The 21,114-nt window shown below is 37.1% G+C and overlaps 3 protein-coding genes across 3 annotated transcripts in view; 1 reads left to right on the forward strand and 2 right to left on the reverse strand.

The window, feature by feature from the left end:
* LOC134230381 (serine/threonine-protein kinase NIM1-like) overlaps positions 1-21,114 on the reverse strand; it is an 85,872-nt gene that overhangs the window by 64,264 nt on the left and 494 nt on the right. The window lies entirely within an intron of this gene.
* LOC134230391 (E3 ubiquitin-protein ligase Trim36-like) lies at positions 10,080-11,219 on the forward strand. The gene has a single exon (XM_062712190.1). It carries the CDS (start codon positions 10,080-10,082, stop codon positions 11,217-11,219), a length of 1,140 nt encoding a protein of 379 aa, XP_062568174.1.
* Positions 12,957-17,036, reverse strand: LOC134230392 (uncharacterized protein K02A2.6-like). The gene has a single exon (XM_062712191.1). It carries the CDS (start codon positions 17,034-17,036, stop codon positions 12,957-12,959), a length of 4,080 nt encoding a protein of 1,359 aa, XP_062568175.1.

A 21,114-nucleotide genomic window follows, 5' to 3' on the forward strand; every position in this document is an offset into this window, starting at 1 on the left:
TATATATATATATATATATATATATATATATATATATATTAATAGAACAGAACTCCGTGAAATGTGTACTTCCTAGATACTCAGTACCTCTCGGGCAGTTTCGTTGTCAATAAGCCTGCCTTAGAAATATCGATGCTGCATTTTATTTCCGACATTTCATGTTTTCATTTCCGCCATTTTTTATTTTCATTTCCAAAAATTATAGCCCCGTGGGGATCCGGGTAAGAATAGGTCCTCAGTACCCCCTTGCTTGTCGTAAAAGGCGACTAAATGGGGCGGTCCTTCGGATGAGACCGTATAAACCGAGGCCCCGTGTCACAGCAGGTGTGGCACGATAAAGATCCCTCCCTGCTCAATGGCCCTGAGTGCCGAACATAGGCCTAAATTTGCAGCCCTTCACCGGCAATGGTGACGTCTCCATATCAGTGAAATATTCTGGAGAGGACGTAAAACAGTATAAAATCAATCAATCAATCCAAAAATTATACTTTTCCATTTCCGGAATTTTAGAGGGTATCTTCCTGTCAATCCAAAGCAAGGTCTTGTCACAAGGAAAATAAATGTACCTCTGAAGTATGAAAACCTTAGTTATTGCCACGGTTAAAGTTTTGAAATTTTTGGGTAAAATTGAGTCAAACTCCAAGGTCAAAAAGTCACATTTGTGGTATCCTTAGAAAGGTATTGTCACAAGGAATACACCTGTGAAATATGAAAGCCATAGCCCCACTACTAGTAACTCAAAAGTAATTGGTAATTTCGTTGACAAACAAACAGACAGACAGACGGACAGGACAAAAACCAATCTCTCACCAAAGGGCGTATTACGCTTCGCTATAACACCTCTGTCAATGTCTAAATGCCAAGATTCTTGGCAAAACTTACTACAAAACTTACTTTTATTTATTGCATCATAAATTATATTTATAAAACATTTATATTCTTGCTTTAAATCTTAAGGTACATCAATAATCTGTTTAGAGAACTTTTAATGACAAAAATGTCAATTACAGTACTCCTTTATAAATCTGTCAAGTTGAAGTGTCTTTTTTATCCAATTTTGCCTCACAATCTATGCTATAATTGTTTGAATTTTACTAAGCATTTTCATTTCCTTTGTAAAATCATAAGAGTTATGAGGGTTTATGAACCTTAAATAAAGGTTTATTTATTAGAATAAATAACAGATAACGCCTTTTCACCATATCTTTCAAGTGATTATTTTTAAAGACAAACAAGTTGCAGCATTGACACATCTTACCTTAACCTTAATTCCCTCCGTGCCAGGAGGCACATAAGGCCTGGACATCTCTTTTCCACTGGGGCCGGTATGAGGCTGCACGGTGTGCCATGTTCCAGGAGTTCCAAACAGCATTGTGTCGCTCCACCTTTACCATCCGTCGCCATGTTGTCTTGGGATAACCACGCTTCCTTCTCCCTTCAGGCATCCACCCGAGGGCCACAAGACAGTTATCCGTGGGATCCTTTCTAGGACATGGCCGATCCAATTCCATTTCATCCTCACCTCGCCACTGCTTCTACCATCTCCAGAACTATCTTGTTTTTGGATATGCAGCTGCCCTCTGACCTTAAGAAGGATCCTTCTGAGGCACTTACGAGAAGTGCGAAAGATGTCAATCTTCTTTTCCTCTGTCTTGGTAAGCTTCCAGGCCTCACATCCGAATAATAATACAGAGAGGACCAGGCTCTTTGAAAGGGAGACTTTTATCTTTTTACTGATGTCTATAGTATTCCAGATGTTGGCTAGCCTCCTGAAGGATGCACCGGCCAGTGCTATCCTCTTCCTGATGTCAGCAGTTCCTCCTCCATCCTTGGTGACATTGGCGCCGAGGTAGGTAAAGCTGTCCACCTTGTCGGCTTTAACTGTCAGGCTGATTTCACTCTTTCTATTTATCTCTATGACTTTGCACTTCCTGGCATTCAGCTTCAACCCAACTTTTGCGGAATTTTCTTATAGTTGTGTTGCCTTAGACTGAAGATGGTTCATTGCTGATGACAATAGGGCAATATCGTCCGCAAAGTCGAGGTCTTTAAGCATAGTGGTGAAGTCCCATCTAATTCCTATTCTATTTTCTCTGACAATCTGTTGCATCACTCAGTCTGTCACTAAGTGGAACAAGAAGCCTGGCATGCAGCATCCTTGTTTGACACCAGTCATCACAGGAAAAGGGACTGTGGTCTCATTGTCATCAATCACAAAGCACTGAAACTTCTCATACAGGGCTTTGATTATCATAATCATTTTTGGGGGTATTCCATATTTCTTCACGATGACCCAAAGGCTGTCTCTGTGCACCGAGTCGAAAGCTTTCTCAAAGTCCACAAAATGGATGTACAGTATTGCATTTCACTCGTTGACTTGCTCTAGGATGTTCCTGAGTATGAAGATCTGGTTGACAGTCTCTCTTCCTCTCCGGATCCTGCCTGCTCTTTCCTCAGGGTGCGGTCAACTCCAGCCTGTATTCTGTTAATGATGGTCCTGCTGAGTGCTTTACTGGCTAGGAGCAGCAATGTGACTCTCCTCCAGTTGGTGCAGTTCTGTAGGTTGCGTCTCTTGAGAATTTTACAGATCAGTCCGCTGGTCCATTCCTTGGGCACCTTTTCCTCCTTCCATATCTGGTCAAATGTTAGTCCGAAAAATCGGACGTTTTCCTGGCTTTTTTTTACGATTTTTATATTTTACATGCCAGGAAAACGTCAGATTTTTCGGACTAGTCAAATGTGTGCTTCAGATCCTGGCAGCTCTTCTCTCTTATCATGTTCATCTTGTGGTGGTGACTCTTGAGTGTCTCTGTACTTTTAAGTACTTCCTTAAAATGTTTCCCACCATTTGGCTATTCATATTTGCTCTTCACAGCTGCTGTTTGTTTACTTCTCTTTCTTGTCAGCTGTTTTACTATGCTGTACAGTTCCTTCTGCCTTTAGCATTGACACAAACGAGATAGAAATGCAAAGGTGTTAATCTTCTTGTGGGCCATTTTAAAACAACATGGTTAAAGATTGGACAAAAACTACTGGTATATACCCTCAATTCTTCGATTACGGAGGTACATTTCCTTTTTCTGATGAACCAAACGGGTTTTCGTAAAAACGTAAACAAAATCGATTAAAAATAAATTTTCAATAAATTAGAAATTGTTATCATTTTTGACATCTAAACTTAAAAAAAAAATAGAATCATTTACAAATATAAATTTCTGTGGTCAGTTATAATCGTGTTCCCAAATCAATCTTAACAGGAAGTGACATGTAATTCACAGATGATGCATTTTGTCAAAGTTACAATGATACATAGAATAACAAACTAAGAAAAAGAATATGAAGATCAACAGAGGCCCGGGTTAGTATTTAAATAGAAGTGAGTACCTTTAAATAAACAGGATTCAAAGTGGTTACTAGTAATTAAGACAGGTCTGTCTTTTTAACAGTTCTCTTCTTAAGGTTTTACCAAAGGGCAGCATGTCCAAAAAATTATTTTTACAATACTTCCAAAACGATGTGATTTAAGTAGTTAAAAATTTTACAGTTTATGAATATATCATTGCTTAACAGATAGAAATATCACTTGATAACAAATACTTAAAAGAAAATTAATATTTATCGAGATAATTCTTTTTAAAATATGCAATCAAATTAAATAATGCTCTTATATAATTTCATACTTTTAGTGAAGGCCAGCATTACAGAAATAATATAATTATGTTTATCAATGAAGGGCAAGTTGGAATTCGATAGCCCCTTTAAATGTTTTCCCAGTTTATTTTGTCCAAATGTTAAGACTTGAAACCGAAAGTACATTGCAAATGGCGGATTTTCTAGGGTCTTTTGTCTTCATATATGTCATGCTTTCAATAACAGCCTTTCAGAGGCCATTCACGTTTAACTTGCCCTTCCTTCATAAACATATATCATTTCTGCAATGATGGTTTTCACTAAAAGTACAGAATTAAGCAGGTGCATTTCTTTTAATATACATGTATGCAATTTTTTAAATATATTTTTTCTTGATAAATATTGTTTTTCAACATTATTTTGTTTTCAGGTGATATTTTCTATCTGTTAATCAATGATATATTAATTTAACTGTAAAAGATTTAACTTAATAAACAACATAGTTACATAGATACGTTATGAAATTCTACATCTAATTTTTTTTTTATGTCATTTTCACTTTGTGTATACGGGTCGATCATATTAAATAAAATGTTGCTAAACGTACGTGTCACATCCTTGTTAAACCATTTTTATGATCGCATGATTTCACATGTATAAATGTTTCGCTATGTTTGTCCGTCTGTCTGCTGGTTTGTTTGCAAAAACTTTTGCAAAAACTTTAATCTTTGCAATAACTTAAATTGGTTGGACTATGACTTTCATATTTTTTTACTTTTACATTTCTTGCATTAAGATATTTCCTTTACCGTCGAGATTGTCACACTTTCGCAAAATTTTACAAACATTAACATTGTCCTCATTTTTGAATGATTGGTGCTAGAGCTTTCATACTTCATCTACATATTTCTTGTGACAAGATAATTCCTTGGGTACTACATGATGTATTTATTTTTACTCTTTGACCTTGTCATTGAAGTTCAATCTACTTTTAAAAAACATTAACCTAGCTCATAACTTCTGAACAGTTCTTGTCAAGACTTTCATATTTTTCACAAGAATAGTCTTAGGACAACCTTGACATTTCAGTTTGACTCATTTTTGCAAAATTTCACCATGTATTTTGTGGTTGGTATCAGGGCTTTCGTACTTAACATGTGTATTTCTTGTGATTAGACATTCCCCGTATACAGTGTGGAGAATTAATTTTGTTACAGGAATGATGTTTGAATGCTTCATTTGTTTTCTGATTTTAACGATAGTTACCCTTATCATGATGCTGTTTTATAATAAGGTTTATACTACCGGAAGTAGCACCATGCCACCGGAAGTAGATAATTTCGTTTCTTCATTGCCATTTAAGGAAGCTCTAAACAATAAACTGCTTTTTGGACTTGGAGAGAAATATATCAGGTAAAGGTGTGCATATTGAGACTATTTAATTCATTTACAAGATAGGGTACCTGTCTTAATTCTGCAGGAAAAATGTTCAAAGACAAAGGACTATTTGTGAGCAGAAACCCCTGTTGTTTACTTACATCGGGAAAATTAATGAAAATAATGAGTTTGATTACTTTTTTTTGGTATTATACAAAGCTAAAAATATTTTAATCTAATATGAATCGAGTAATGAACTGTAAATAACAATTTTTTTCAATCTAACTTCTAAAGGCAGATCACTTTAAGTGCATAAAACTATACCCTTTCAGTGGAGCTCTTTATTGTGCAGTGTTTAGAGTTTCCTTATAGCAATACAAGTTTATCTTTTAAAGAAAATAGGTGAGCTAGCGCCGTAGCAATTTTTAAGCTCAGAAAGTAAGGTTCGTGATCAACTAAATTATTTTGCTGAAATCTTTAATGTTTAATGAGTCTGGAGTCTGATAGGGTTATAATTTTTGTGAAGTGTTATTTCATAGAATTAAAAATTATATTAGCACGGAACTGCATAGTATCAATCGCTTATTGTGTCTTGCCAACAAACTTTGAAAAGAAAAAAAAAGAACTTTATGAGGTTGACGGAATAATCCAGGAAAGTGGTATAACTCGCAAGCTAGATGTCTAGAGTCTTGGCATTAAATGACCTTGTGTAGATTACTTTTTAAAAATGTAAGCTACACAATAAATAAACAAACTTCAGAATCAAACAGAAAAGGCCAGTGTTATTTAATGAAACAGCGAAATTGTTATCGTACGGTCTGTCTATGGTCCTTTTCACAGACAGCTAGACCGTGAATTTTTCTCAGAATGCCCGACCGTAAAACCGAGCATGCGTATTCCAGACTTATGGACTAACGTGGTTGCTAGCGCTCGAGAGCGCTAACAAAAAGTGCCAGGTATAGTTATTTATAATAATATTCCACTATAACTTAATAACTTAACAAGTTTTCTTCCCATTTTATTAGGTCACCCAAATCACTCAGGTGACCTATTGCTATTCGTTTTGTCCGTCGTCGTGCGTCGTGTGTTAACATTTGAACAATTTCAGCTTCTTCTCTGAAACCACTGAACCAATTTCAACCAAATTTGGTATACAGCATCTATGGATAAAGGGGAACAAAAACTGAATATTTTATGGTCCCCACGCCCCTGGGGTCTGAGGGTTGTGGCCAAAACTACTAAAATTAATGAAATCTTTAAAAATCTTTTCTCCAGGACATCAAGGCTTGAATGTAATGAGCATTGGGTTCTCTACCAAAATTGTGAAATTCATGGCCCCAGGGTCAGGGGTTCTAGTGCTAGGGTGGGGCTATATAGATTATATAGTGAAAATGCATTATTTCTTTGAAAATCTTCTTCTCTGCTCCTGGGTATTAAATAAACTAAATAAGTACATACTGCATGCAAGTAGTTATGATGAGCGAGAGTGCTTTTTTTCCAAAATTGTAAATTTTATGGCCCCAGGGTCAGGGGTTCTGGTGTAAGGGCGGGGCTCTAGTGATTATATAGTGAAATGCATTAAATTTTTGAAAATCTTCCCTCTGCTCTTAGGTATGATATAAACTAACTTAGTATATAGTTATAATGAGCAAGAGTGTCTCAACCAAAATTTTGAATTTGGTGTAGCGGGGGGGGGGGGGGGGGGGGGCTCTTTTGATTATATAGTGAATATACATAAATTCTTTGAAAATCTTTTCCTTTGCTCCTGGGTATTATGCCAATGATCTAGGTATATACTAGTATGTTTATGACGAAGAAAGGTGCATCTAGCAAAATGGTTAATTTAATGCCCCCTTGGGTCAGGAGTATGGGGGGAGGGGGTGTGACATAGTCTGAAAATAAATTAATGCTTTGAAATTTGCTCTTTGGTATTAATCAACTATAATTTCTGATGAAATGAAATTTATGATAAAATTTCCAAAATATTGAAATATGTGGCCCCAGGGTCAGTGGTTCCTGTGGGGTAGGGTGCACAATTGGTTATAAAGTGGAAGTGCAGTGCATTTTCTCTTTGTTACTCTGATCTACCTCTGGGTATTAAGTAACTAGAGTAAGCATGCTAAGTGTATAATTATGATAAGCAATGGTGCCTCTTTCAAAATTGTGAATTTCATGGCCTCTGGTTTAAAACACGAACCAAATTCAATTGTTGGAAAGCTGTTATATAATACTCAGGTCACCAATAAGGCCCGTGGGCCTCTTGTATTCTTATACAAAAGAAAAGTCAATGATTTCCTTATTCTAGTAGGATAATGCTGATTTTAAGTAGGTCATATATATGGGAAAGCGGAGAAATTCTCCCAAACAATACGCAAAAAAGTCTTTCGCCGTAAATTTGACATTTTTGGCATTACGGGATCTGTAACGTTATGATCAAAGACTAATTGTAACTACAGCTAAACAATATCGTGTAAGGGCTTTTGTATTTCACAACTAGGTGTATTCATTGTGGCAAGATCTTTCTTTAGATTGCAATAGTTTGATGTCTCTACCCTGACTTTCTTGTAAAAGAAAACTGTCATGCAAGTTTACCTTCTCTGAAACTGCAACCAACTTTGGCATATAGCATTAAAAAGTAAAGGGGAACAAAAATTGGGAATTTCATATTTCCTGTCCCTCTGGGACCTGGAATATGGGACTTAAAGTGTCAAATTTATACAATCATTAAAAATCGTATTCTGTACTGCTTGAAATTAAGCATTCAAACGGTTTGTTCCCGTTTTGCAATAAATATTTATATATATTAAATTAATATTTATTCTCCCTGTTCATGATACACAGGTAAAATACAGGTAAACCCAGGTAAATCCTAACCAGAAATCAGACTATAATTGTTATCAAAACACATTTCACACCTATTGTTCGATCTATACCTAATTATCAGATGTGTGCAAAACGGGAACACACCATTGAAACTTTGACTTGTTTATGAGCAGACCTGTGTTTGTAGTTTTGTGACGCAAATTTTAATCAAAAACACTTATAAAAGATGAATTCTTGCTGCGTGACTTTCAATCCTAAAAAAATTTATTAAGGACGTTTCATCATTTACAATATTCCTTTTAATGCATACGTCGATTCGATGTTTCCCATTGCACTCTAAAAAATACATCACAAAGAATTGCACGTTGATTTCATCTTTGGATGTTTAAAATAGAAAAAGATTTTGATGACAGACAAAAACCTAAACTCTAAACTTAATTATAAACGTGATGACACCAGTAACCTTATTTATGTAAAATTATAAATGTAAAATTATCAGCTGCATATATGACACATGTCTTTTAATTGATCTGATACGATCAATTTCTAAAACAGATAAGGTTTTAATAAAATAACACCAGCAAATTGACTAAAGCAGGCACGTAGCAACGGGGGGGGGGGGGGGGGGGGGGGGGCAGCCCCCCTCCCCCATTTTTTCACGAACATTACTTTTACTATTGAAAAAGTCCATTGAAAGGTTGGTTGCCCCCCCCCCCACTTCTTACTACAGTAAAGTGATATAAAGGATATTTAGTATTGTATGCCAAAAAATAAATTTGGCGTTGAAAGAAGCTGGCCACTCCCCCCCCTCCCCCCCCCCCCCCCACACACACACGAAATAGAATTTTCCTGTTTGGCCCTACTTTTTTTTTGTTTGACAACTTTTTCAGGCAAGTAAAAAAAAAACTTTTCAATAATGATGCTACGTTACTGTAAAATCAACATTTTCCAAATGTATGGTCAGTACAATAGCATTGCTTGCAAGTGGTATTCGTTTATTTATGGCAACAAGCAATGGGTTCTGTGAAATCGGTCGGCAGGGTTTGTTTACTTAATGGCACCCGATCCGCTCTCTTTTCGAATATCCCTGTTTGCTGTATTCGCGAATTGTGTTCAGTGGAAATTAATTTTCGGTCTATTTGGATATACCTTTCTTAGAAAATGTCTTTTTCTAAGCTTGTGACGCTATTAACACTCACAAACAAAAACACTATCTGTTTTTAAGGTACTCCGATCCTCAGGATCTGAAATTCAGGCATTGACTAATTGAAATGCTTACATGCTCACAAAAATGTCTCTGAATTCTCAAAGTAATGTGTTTTTACGCACGATAATTCTTCAAACTTCATCTTTAAAGTTATTCATATGATACAGTAAATCTCAAATAAATTTTTCAGGAAAAGGGAATAAAAAACCTACTATGCATTTTCCAATTCAAATTTGATCAACAAACATATTTTAGAAATAAAAATTATAGGTATCCAGGCTTTTGAAGAAATTGCACGATTTTATACACATAATGTAATTTAGTTTCATTTATTTACTTAGATCGTTTTACAATGCAATGTGTATAAAGATTTTCCATCATTGCAAAATCACTTCTAATTTCATATCATGTTAATAAACATTGGCATCTATGGTTAGATTAAAAGAACCTACATTTCTTTAGATATGTAATTTTGAAATACTTTTATGGGGTGAAAATTTCGACTTTTTATAAGACCTTTCTTAGAACTTCAAAGAACCTTGAAGCACATTGAAAGGTATAAAATGAAATTTGTTGCATGAAAAGATTTAATTTTCAAGCTTCATTTTGAGACTTTTTGAATTCAATTATAAATTAAAGAGTTATCCTTCCTGGCTGAGGATCGGAGTATCTTAAGTAGTATCTTTCTAAACAAAAGGCCACGGATATCTCACTTCACTAAAATGCATGATTGGGCACACAGCGGATATGCCAGGGTTTGCAAACTGCTCCAAAACTTAATTGGATTTTGAGCATATTTGCCATTCGTTATATTATATATTATATATATTCGGCTAGGGATGCTCACTCCTCCATGGCACCTGATCCCACCTCTGATGTTTCGGGGGTCCTTGTTTGCTCTGCTCTTATTTTGTATTGTTTAATGGACTTTGAGACTGAATACTGTTCGTTATCTCCATATCCGTTATTCACATTTCATGTTATAGATCTATAAACTGATATATTTTCTTTTAATTTAGATTATCACGGAATTTGATACATAATGGAGCACGTTAAGAAGGACTCAGAAATAACCAGGGAAGTTGCCCAGGTTTTGGTTCAGTGTTCTCTTTGTCCAAATAAGGCTGAACTCATCTGCAACACGTGCAGATTCAATTTATGTGTTGCTTGTGGCGGGGAGCATGTGATTTCTTCACCTTTTCAAAATCATGACGTCATTAAGTGCACTCTGAAATATAATTTTTTCCCGCATCCATACTGTTCTACTCATTCTGAACAGAGGTGTGAAATTCACTGTGAGCAATGCAACCTTCCTCTTTGCAGCGTTTGTATCCTATCAAAAGTCCACTCTGAACACGAACTGAGTAGGATAGAGGAAATGTATGTTGCAAGTGAAAAAAAGATTAATAGTGAAATAGAGTTCCTTAAAGTTGTTGTAGCTCCAGAGGTGGAAAAAATTGTTGAAAAATTAAAGAACGACATTCTGGAGCTGCAAAAAAACAGCGACATATTGAAAACAGATGTATCCAAACATGGCGCGGCACTACGAAGCGCATTGGACCGTGTGATCAAGGAGCAACTTGAAAATATTGATGCTGCAGAGAAAAAAGATATGGCTACACTCCAGGATAATTTGGTGGGGTTTCAGAGGTTTCTGGATACTATTCATGAAATCATAAGAAAGAATGAAGAGTTGATTGATGCAAGGAATGATAATATTTATACTTTTGAATCACAGCTGGAAGTATTAAAACAAATTCCCCAGACACTTCAAATGTCATTTCCACAATTTCAACCATCGTCAGCATCTGATAAAAAGATCAGCAAATTAATGGGGAATTTCAAACCATCAACTTGTGAATACAAGACAGAAACTGCTTTACTAAGCAGATTAGAGGCATATAGCAATTTCCTTGCAATACCACATATCATCACAGATATACATACGGAATACGACCCTCTATACCGAATCAGCTGTTTGACAAACGAGAAGGCTTGGATAAGTGGAAATGATGTCATACTGAGAGAAATTAACACCAAGGGGGCAGAACTCGGTAAAATAAAGGAAGAAGAAAATATTCCATTTGGATTAGCAACTACTAGAAAAGGAGAACTTTTTTACACAGTTTTCAGGAATAAAAGCATTAAGAACAAAGGGAAGACCCATATTAAATGTGACTAGATGCCCTCTGGTATATGCATATCCAGCGCAGGAGACATCTTTGTCGCATTGTACAATGACAGAATTTCAAATAAGCAATTCAAAGTTATACAATATTCCGGTGGCTTTATTAAACAGACATTTCAGTTCGACGATAAGAAACAAAATTTATTTGCAACCGAGGGTCCCTTCGAATGCCTTCAAATTGCTCTTAACAGAAACACAGATATCTGCATTGCAGATTGGAATGGTGCGTCAGTCATCATCCTGAGTCCAGAAGGGAGTCTCAAGGCAAGATATTGCTGCAAAACAAACCCAAAACTTCCCCAGAGCTTTGCCCCGCGTTATGTCACAACGACCAGTCATGGTCAAATATTGGTGTCAGATACAAACAACAACTGTATTCAGGTTTTAGACTCAGGGGGCTTTCATCTTACTGTTTTTAAATGCGGTCTTGAACGTCCTTCTGGAATTAGCATTGACAATGATAATAACCTTTGGGTGGCAGAACAGACCGGAAAAGTGAAGATCATTAAGTTCTTGAAGTAGACTATCTAGGTGAAAACAGACTATAAATATTCTAGTACTTGTTTAGTAGAAAACTTCAAAATGGAATCTTTACAATTATTTTCTTTTTTAATTCACCTGAACTGAAAGCTCAAGTTAGATTTTCTGATCGCCTATTTTTTCGTCGTCCGTCCGTCTGTCTGTAAGCTTTTCACATTTTGAACTTCTCAAGAATCACGTCAATTAAAAAATATTTTTCAAGTTTTCACAACAAGTAAAATGGGGTTGGTGACGTATATCTACTTCATGCAGGGTTTTTTTATCATAGTATTTCTTCCTTCTAAAAGTCTAGTCTGTCATTAAAAACTACAATTTACAACTACCATATTTCTATTGAAAATGGTAACTATATATAAATTCAATTCCCCGCGCTTGTGCGGGATTTCATCTAGTGTTATAGAAATTTATAGAAAATATATTTTAAAATCTTCTTCTCCCTATTGTGAAGGAAATCAATCCCTATTGTGACCCAATTTAGGTCTACTCTTTATGCAAGACGCTAAGTGCAATAAATCGCAAAACATCATACAACAGAATTTATAATTGCCTTCATCAATACTTTCACTAGATACATAATAGAGTGCCCAGGTAAAAAGATTAATATCTTTTTAAAAGGTTTTTTGAATGTATGTTTGTAAATAATTCTTTCAAATATTTTACCTAAACAACTCAACAAAAAGACGCTGAGAAATTTCTTTTTTTTTAATTATATTTTTGAATATTTCGATGATTGTTTGCAAAGTCATCCCGGGGGAGTATGTTGTTGTATCTATTGTTATAGATTAGTGAGGATGACCGATGTTTATCAGATACATTCCAGACACGACAACCATGTGCTGTTTACATCATTTATTCACTGTACACTTCCGGTACATAGAAATAATAATAGAACCATGATAGGACATTATAATTCCGGATACTACATTCCTCCCCTCTTTAGATAAATGGTACAAAATTAAAATTCCAAAACATCCAAAATTATTATCAGTTTTAAACAGTTCATATTTCATCTGTCACTAATCAAGATTAAGCAGTTTATATTTAAACATTGAACTTATGATAGACAAATGTCTTTTACAATCATTACATGCTTAGGAATATAGAAATAAAACAATAAGGACTTCTTAGTCCAGTGACCTGCTGGGGATTATTGTGCCCCTTTTCACAGCATGGCCACAACTTAACATAATGTCAGTTTAACACAAAATCTTTAAGATTTACAGGAAGCTGTTTCGATCTTTGGCTTCGCCTCAAGGGTTGCACAACAGGTTTCTGAGATGTGTTCTTCACAGATGGACTGGTCTTGGACTGTTTCACAACACTATCTTCTAAATCCGCTTTAGAACTGTGCATCGCTAACTCGATTTCCTCATGATTATTCTCCTGCATCCTTGCTCTGTTCTCCAACTCTTCATTCACTGCTGAATTGATTTTCTTGAACTGTGACATGTTGCGTGTTACTTCCCTGTCCACGGTGATCATGGATCCTTTCTTGTCCGTAACGATTTTTGGCTCATATGAAAAGTATGGCTGCATCTTACCACGTTTTTCATTTTTCATCACGACGGAATCTCCTACACTAATGTCTCTTTCCTTTGCTTGATTTCGCTTGTCTGCATAACTTCTCATGTCGAATTTCTTCTTGCTATCTTTCTCTCTAACTTGAAAGTCGTTCGGAGCCGAATCTCTGTGAGTGGTTACTGGTAACCTTGTCTTCGGATCCCGATTGAACAGTAACATGAAAGGTGTACGTCCTGTAGATGAGTGTGGCGTGGCACGATATTGTCTGAGAAAGCGATACAACTCTTGCCGACAGTTAAGTCCCTCAATATGAGCGGAGCGCACAGCTTTCATCAACGGCTTATTAAAACTTTCGGCTTGAGCATTGGCTCTGGGCCATCGTGGTGTTATCCTCCGATGGATAAACCCCATATGTTCTGCATATCTTCTGAATTCGTATGATTGGAATGGGCTTCCATTGTCACTCTTTATTATCTTGGGTATCCCATATGCACTGATAACTTTGTCCAATACAGGTATGACGGACTTAGCAGAGACGGATTTTACAATCTCGACTACTGGGTAACGTGAATACTCGTCAATTATCACAAATAAATAGTCTCCACTGGGTAATGGTCCACAGAAGTCGATACTCAAATTCTCCCAAGGTCCACCACGTAGTTCCGACATTTTCAACGGCTCCATGGTATGACGTTCAGGAGTAAGGAGTTGACAGGCTGAGCAGTTTGTGACACGATTTTCAACTCTCCCATCCATGCCAGGAAACCATGCTTTTGACCTAAGAAAAGCTTTTGTTCTTGCCATCCCCTGATGACCCTCATGTGCAATGTCTATAGCCCTGTCACGAAGGGCTTTTGGTAAGATAATGCGTGTGTCACGTAGCAGAATGTTATCACTGTGAACAGTAAGTTCGTCGCGCACTGAGCTGATTGCTGTCAGTTCCTCGAAATCTGCTTCGTCCTGTTTCAGAGTCTTCATCTTGTACCAGTCACCATTTCTAGTAAACTCAATGGCCTTCTGTAAAGTAATGTCATTTAGTGTGGCTTGTTTCACATCATCTAATTCTATTGCCCGTGGCAAAGACTCCAGGACGATGAAGTTCACATACTCTTCTGACAAATCTCTCGCATCTGTTGCTGGCTGAACAGGGTGTCTTGAAACGTAGTCTGCCATATTATCCTTTCCAGGTGAATATTTTATTGTAAACTTGTACGGTTGTAAGCGTAGTCCCCACCTTTCGATGCGGAGTGGTGGTCGCGGCTTTTTCCAAATGGTCTCTAGAGGCTTGTGGTCAGTGATTATGGTAAAGTTATGCAAGCCTCTCAGGTAAAGGTCAAAGTGTTCACATGCCCAAGTAACTGCTAGGGCTTCCCTCTCGGTTTGGCTGTATCTTGACTCAACAGGGGTTAAAGCTCTGCTTGCGTAGCAGACAACTTTGTTGTCCTCTTGTAAAAGGATGGCGCCTAACCCCACTGGGCTAGCATCAACTCTCACTGTAACTGCTTTTGAAGGGTCATAATACGATATGACGGTGTCTCCACACAGACTGTCCTTCAGCTTACGAAAAGCTTCCTCACACTTTGGACTCCAGTGCCACTGAACGTTATTATGGGTAAGTTCTCTTAAGGGTTGATATATATCGGCATAGTCATTGATAAAGCGTGAGCTGTAGTTTGTCATTCCCAGGAAACTCCTTAGTTCCTTGACATTATCAGGTCGACCGAACTCCTTCACAGCCTTTACTTTCTCTGGATCTGGGAATATGCCTTTATCCGAGAATACAACACCAAAGAAGGAAATCCGTTTCGTTCGGAACTCACACTTCTTCTGGTTAAGGGTAAGTCCACTATCGGAGAGTCGCTGTAAGACTTTCTGAAGAGCTCTGTCATGCTGCTGGAGATCTGTGCCGAATATTACTATGTCATCAGAAATGTTTCTCGCACCCGGGATGTCCTGAATAACTTGTCGGATTGTCTCATGAAATATTTCTGATGCTGAAGATATCCCGAAATTTAAACGCTTATATCGGTAAATGCCAAGGTGTGTACTGAAGGTAGTAATGAATCGTGAATCAGGGTGTAGCTCTAATTGATGATATCCACTGCGGAGATCAAGTTTGCTGAAAACTTTTGCTCCATTCAGATCCAAAATTAGTTCTTCAATTGTGGGCATAGTATGTCTCTCTCTGCGTACAGCTTTGTTTGGCTCTCTCATGTCAATGCAGAGGCGTATATCTTCACCATTCTTTTTGGGCGGAGTAACTATGGGGGAGATCCATGGGGTTGGTTCGCCTTCAACCTTTTCGATAATGTCTGTGTCTAGTAGATGTTGAATCTCTTTTTCAACTTTACTGCGTAGAAGAAATGGAGTCCTCCGGGGTTTCTGTGCTACTGGAGGTACTGATTCATCAATATGAATCTTCACTTGCTGTCCTCGGAATTTACCTATTCCTCTGAACAGATGAGGAAAGTCATTCTCAACATTACTTCCAAGTGTTTCGACTTTGTTGATCACTTTAATAATGTTCAGTTCACTCGCAGTAGGGTATCCTAGTAGGGATCCTCCTCTCCCCTTCACTACATAGAATGTACACACAGTAAACTTCTGTGGAGCTTCAATCTTAACATCACATGTGCCGAGCACTTTAATTGTGTCCTTTACACCATATGGAACTAATTTTCCATGCGTTTTTCCTTTGTGTAAGGCTGGTTCCCCGATCTTCTCATAATCTGTCTCATCTAGAATGTTCACAGAGGATCCACTGTCAGCTAACAGTTTAAGTTTCTTGTTGTTCAAGTTCACTGTAACATAAGGACCTCGCACCGTGTTGATACTCTCTGTGCGTCCAATGAGTTTAACTCCATAACAATAACCATCCGAATCACTGTCATTATAGTCTTGGTTATTGTCCTCTTTGTTGACTAATCTCACTTTCTGAGGTTTCTTATTGCGACACATTTTTCTGTAATGTCCTACTTTATGACAGTCGTGACACTTTTGTCCTTTTGCTGGACATGGACGGTCCGAGTGTGGAAAAGGTCCACCACAATTCCAACACTGTCCTTTGTGTTTTGGTTTCGAGACATGGTTTTGTTGCTTTACTGGTTTTGAGTGATGTCGGTTTGGTCGTTTGTTAAACACTTTGTTTACACTCGCTGTGTCTAGCCTCTCCATTGCTGTAGCTTGCGAATCCGAGATTTCCATTGCACGACCAAGCTGAATAATTTCATCAAGAGTCTTATCAGCTTCTCTCAGTGCCCTTCGTCTTAACTGATTAGATCTACAGTTCTGAATAATTTGTGACAAAATTTCACTGTCTGTGTCAGCAAATTCACAGTTTTTCGCTAGTTTTCGAAGTTCTGTCAGGAATTCATCAAGGGACTGGCCTTCTTTTTGTTTGTAGCAACGGAAGTTATATATCTCCATTTGCGTGTTCTTTCTAGGGCGAAAATAATCAGTAAGTACCTTTTTTGTACCGCTGTAATCTGGAGTTGTTGTCCCCTTCTGCGCCTCGTATATACCGTACGTTCTCTCGCCGACATACTGTAACAATAAGGCTCTTTTTCTATCGTCTATACCCTTGATCACGTTCTGATCAGGTTCCTCGCCGTCGGGCACCACTGGATTCACTAATTTCAGAGCAATAAACAAATTTTCCAGGCGTCCTATCCACCTGTCCCATCGGGGCCCTGCGTTGATTTTGTCTGTTTCCAGGTCAAACTGCGGAAATAATGGCAGCGTAATGTCCATCCTCGTCGCCAGTTGTTGTATCTATTGTTATAGATTAGTGAGGATGACCGATGTTTATCAGATACATTCCAGACACGACAACCATGTGCTGTTTACATCATTTATTCACTGTACACTTCCGGTACATAGAAATAATAATAGAACCATGATAGGACATTATAATTCCGGATACTACATATGTGATCAATTGTAAAACAATTTTTACGAAATCCAGCTTGACTCCATTTGAATATCTAATAAAGTACCGGTATTAATCAGGCACGTAGCATCGTTTTTGAAAGTGGGGGGGCCAACCTGAGAAAATTTTTTTTTTACTTACCTGAAAAAGTTGACAAGCAAAAAAAAAATCAAAATTAAAAGTTGCCCAAACTCGAAAATCCTATTTCGTGGGGGGGGGGGGGGGGGGGGGGGGGGGGGGGGGGGGGGGGGGGGGGGGGTAGTGGCCAACTTTTTCAAAGCCAACTTACTATCACTTCCATTTTTTCCTTACAATCCTTGCTATCACTATACTATGGTTATAAGTGGGGGGGGGCCAACCATCCTATCAATGAACATTTACTATAGTAAAGGTACTGTTGGGGAAAAAAGTGGGGGGGCCAGGCCCCCCTGGCCCCCCCGGATACTACGTCCCTGTTAATTCTGTCATTTAAAATCGGTGTAAATAGCTCTAGATCTCAGTCACAACTATTTTAAGTTATTGGGCGTTAATTTTTGGGTTCAGTATCATCAACTTTTATTCTTATAGATAGGAATACCACTTGGGGGGGGGGGGGAGGGGAACCACTGACATTGTAAATTACAGAATAATTAGATCCTCAGATGATAAAACATAGATAAGTCAGATATTTCATTATCTTTTTTCGTATTTAGATCTTTTTTCAGTTAATTTTCAAGTACTCTTTCGGATTTGTTGATCTGAATTTTTTCCCCAATTATTCCTTGCTTGATTTTAATGGTTATTTACACAAAATTCTTTTTCGTTTTTATGTGATGGATAGATTGGGGGCGTATAATGTTTTTGTTCTGTCTGTCTGTTTGTCTGTCTGTTGGCGACTTTAACCTTCGCCAAAACTTTAGAACCGTGAGATAGAGACTTCATATTTGGTGTGCATTCTCCACTAAGTAAGCTCGAGCTCTTTCAAATGTAACCAAGGTCAATGACCTTATGACATTGACTGTGATCAATATGCTAAAAATAGCTTTTTCGACCTTTATTGTCGCCGGGTGCATTGTGTTTCACAAACACACCTTGTTTTTTTTCTATACCATACATGTACGTATCGTCTTTGAGATCTTTACTTCTTCAACTCTGATAGCTTTACGACATGTTAATTGTCGTGCGTTGCAACTTTCTATTGTAAACAATGGTTTGTGAAAATCTATATATTTGTTTTACTACGATTATTATTTTTTATCCCATTTTTTTCTTTTGCACTCGATGTGCGAATGCAACATGTATTCGTTTAAAATTTTGTCAATAAAACTAAGATCGATTTCTTCGTCTTTAATGTTGTCAAGAATTCCACATAAATTGTAAATGTCAGTACTACAGATGGACTGTGCTTTGAGTACCTGTAACTTAATTATTATTGTTTATGGTCTTGTTATGGCTTGATGCCAAAAAGTGGGCGTGACTTAAAAAACTGATTCTTCTGGCAAATATACACCACAGCAACATCAAAGCAAAATCTAAATTTACCGCCAGTCGTATGGTACAATATTCAAATGATCATACTAATACGTTTAAAATATATAACTTTAAAACAGAGATTATATAAGACCCCTTACTCTTTCGTTAGTGGCTATACTTATAGGAAAATATAATTTAGATATTGGTAATTTAACTGACCGCGCCAATATCTACATGTAACATCACGCATGTATTATCCACACAGTTTGAAACCAATAGGGACCAAAATAAAATTGCTGCCAAAATCAGAAAATGTTCTATCTAGACTTTCGAAATTATTAAATTTTGGACCGAATATCGATATTTTGCAGATGAAAATAGCTTAGTTGTATTGAAAATAAACTTCAAACTAGAATATAAATGGGAATGACGTAAGCTGCAAATTCCAATCTTGTCAGATAAGAACAATATGGCGATTACGGTTTCACGACAACGTTGCTATCTATTGTGATAGTTGTAGGACTATTAATCTTTCAAAAATACATTATGTTGTTTATATAATATACATGTATTTTCAAACAATGACCGATAAAGCAACCCTACTGGACTTTTGGCATTCATATTTTTCTTGTAACTGGACAGGAAAATGTTAAAAATGTCCACTGGGCCAGAAAAGATGAAACTCATGCTGAATCATCCTCTGGTAGAGTAGCTGCAGAACTGTAGCTCTCCGAAAAAATATATTGATCTCCGGTCTGTCAAATTATTAGGAGAGCTACAGATCTGCAGCTACTGGTAGAGTAGATTTAATTAAATTTGTTCAAATCATGACCCCTGGGGGTAGGGTGGGCCATAATAGCCGATCAAAGGTTTACATAGGAATATGTAGGAAAAATCTTCTTCTCAAGAACCATTGAGACAGGAAAAATGAAATTCACATGAAATCATCCTCAGGTAGTGTAGATTAAATTTTGTTCAAATTATGACCCCCGGGGGTAGGTTGGGGCCACGATGGCCGATCAAAATTTTACAAAGGAATATACAGGAAAAATCTTGAAAAATCTTCTTCTTAAGAACCATTGAGACAGGAAAAATGAAACTCATGTGAAATCATCCTCAGGTAGTGTAGATTCAGGTTTGTTCAAATCATGAACCCCGGGAGTAGGGTGGGGCCAAAATGACCGATCAAAGTTTTACAAAGGAATTATATAGGGAAAATCTTGAAAAATCTTCTTCTCAAGAACCATTGAGACAGGAAAGATGAAACTCATGTAAATCATACTCAGGTAGTGTAGATTTAAATTTGTTTAAATAACAACCCTAGAGGTAGGGTGGGGCCACAATGGCCGATCAAAGTTTTACATAGGAATATATAGGGAAAATTATTAGAAATCTTCTTCTCAAGAACATCTGAGACAGGAAAGATGAAACTCAGGTTGAATGATCCTCAGGTAGTGTAGATATATATTCAAGTTTGTTCAAATCATGACCCCTGGGGGTAGGGTGGGGTCAAAATGGCCAATCAACGTTTTACATAGGAATATATAAGGAAATCTTTTAAAATCTTCTTCTCAAGTACTGCAAAGCTATGATTAGTGATATTTATATGGAAGCACCCTAAGGCAGTGTAGATTTTAGCTGCTCAAATAATAACCCCCAGTGGTAGGGTGGGGCCACAATGGGGGATCCAAGTTTTATATTAAAATATATTAAAATAAATGTTCTTCTCAAGAATAGCAAAGCCATGATTAGTGATATTTATACAGAAGTATCCTCAGGTAGTGTAGAATTAAATTTGTTCAAATCATAACCCCCAAGGGTAGGGTGGGCTCTCAATGGTGGATCAAAGTTTTACAATAGGAAAATAAAAGGAAAAATCCAAAGAACAGAAAAGCTATGTTTAGTCTTATTGACATGTAAGCATCTTCATGTATTGAAGATTTAAATTTGTTCAAATCATGACCCTTTGGGGTAGGAAGGGAAACAACGGCGAATCAAATTCAAATTATAACGAAGTAATATATACAAACAAAATGTAAAAAAATCTTTAAAAACTTTTTTCTCAAGAACAGCAAAGGTATATGCTGTATTGATATGGAGGCATTCTCAAGTAGTATTTAAATTCAACCCCCCAACCCCCCTAAAGTATTCAATTCTGATCTGATTTTTGCTTTTTTCCTAGCCGATGTGCTCAGGTGAGCGATTTGTCCCCTGGGCCTCTTGATTTTATTCTTATATAAACTATCCCCCCATGATAGCAAATTCAGGCCAGTACAACGGTTTAAGAATGGTAGACCAACCCCTTCAACCCCACCCCATCCCCAAATCTCAACAATCCAAACTCGAAAAAATTCTATTTTTTGTACCATTTTTTTCCTTAAATAATGGAATGTGGCGGTATTTGACCTTACAGCAACAAAAATTGGTAGAGAGCAAGTATTTAAATGA

This window comes from Saccostrea cucullata, unplaced genomic scaffold, assembly GCF_032062105.1.
Source record: "Saccostrea cucullata isolate Sc308-1 unplaced genomic scaffold, CSIRO_AGI_Scuc_v1 ctg315, whole genome shotgun sequence".
Classification (NCBI taxonomy): Eukaryota; Metazoa; Mollusca; class Bivalvia; order Ostreida; family Ostreidae; genus Saccostrea; species Saccostrea cuccullata.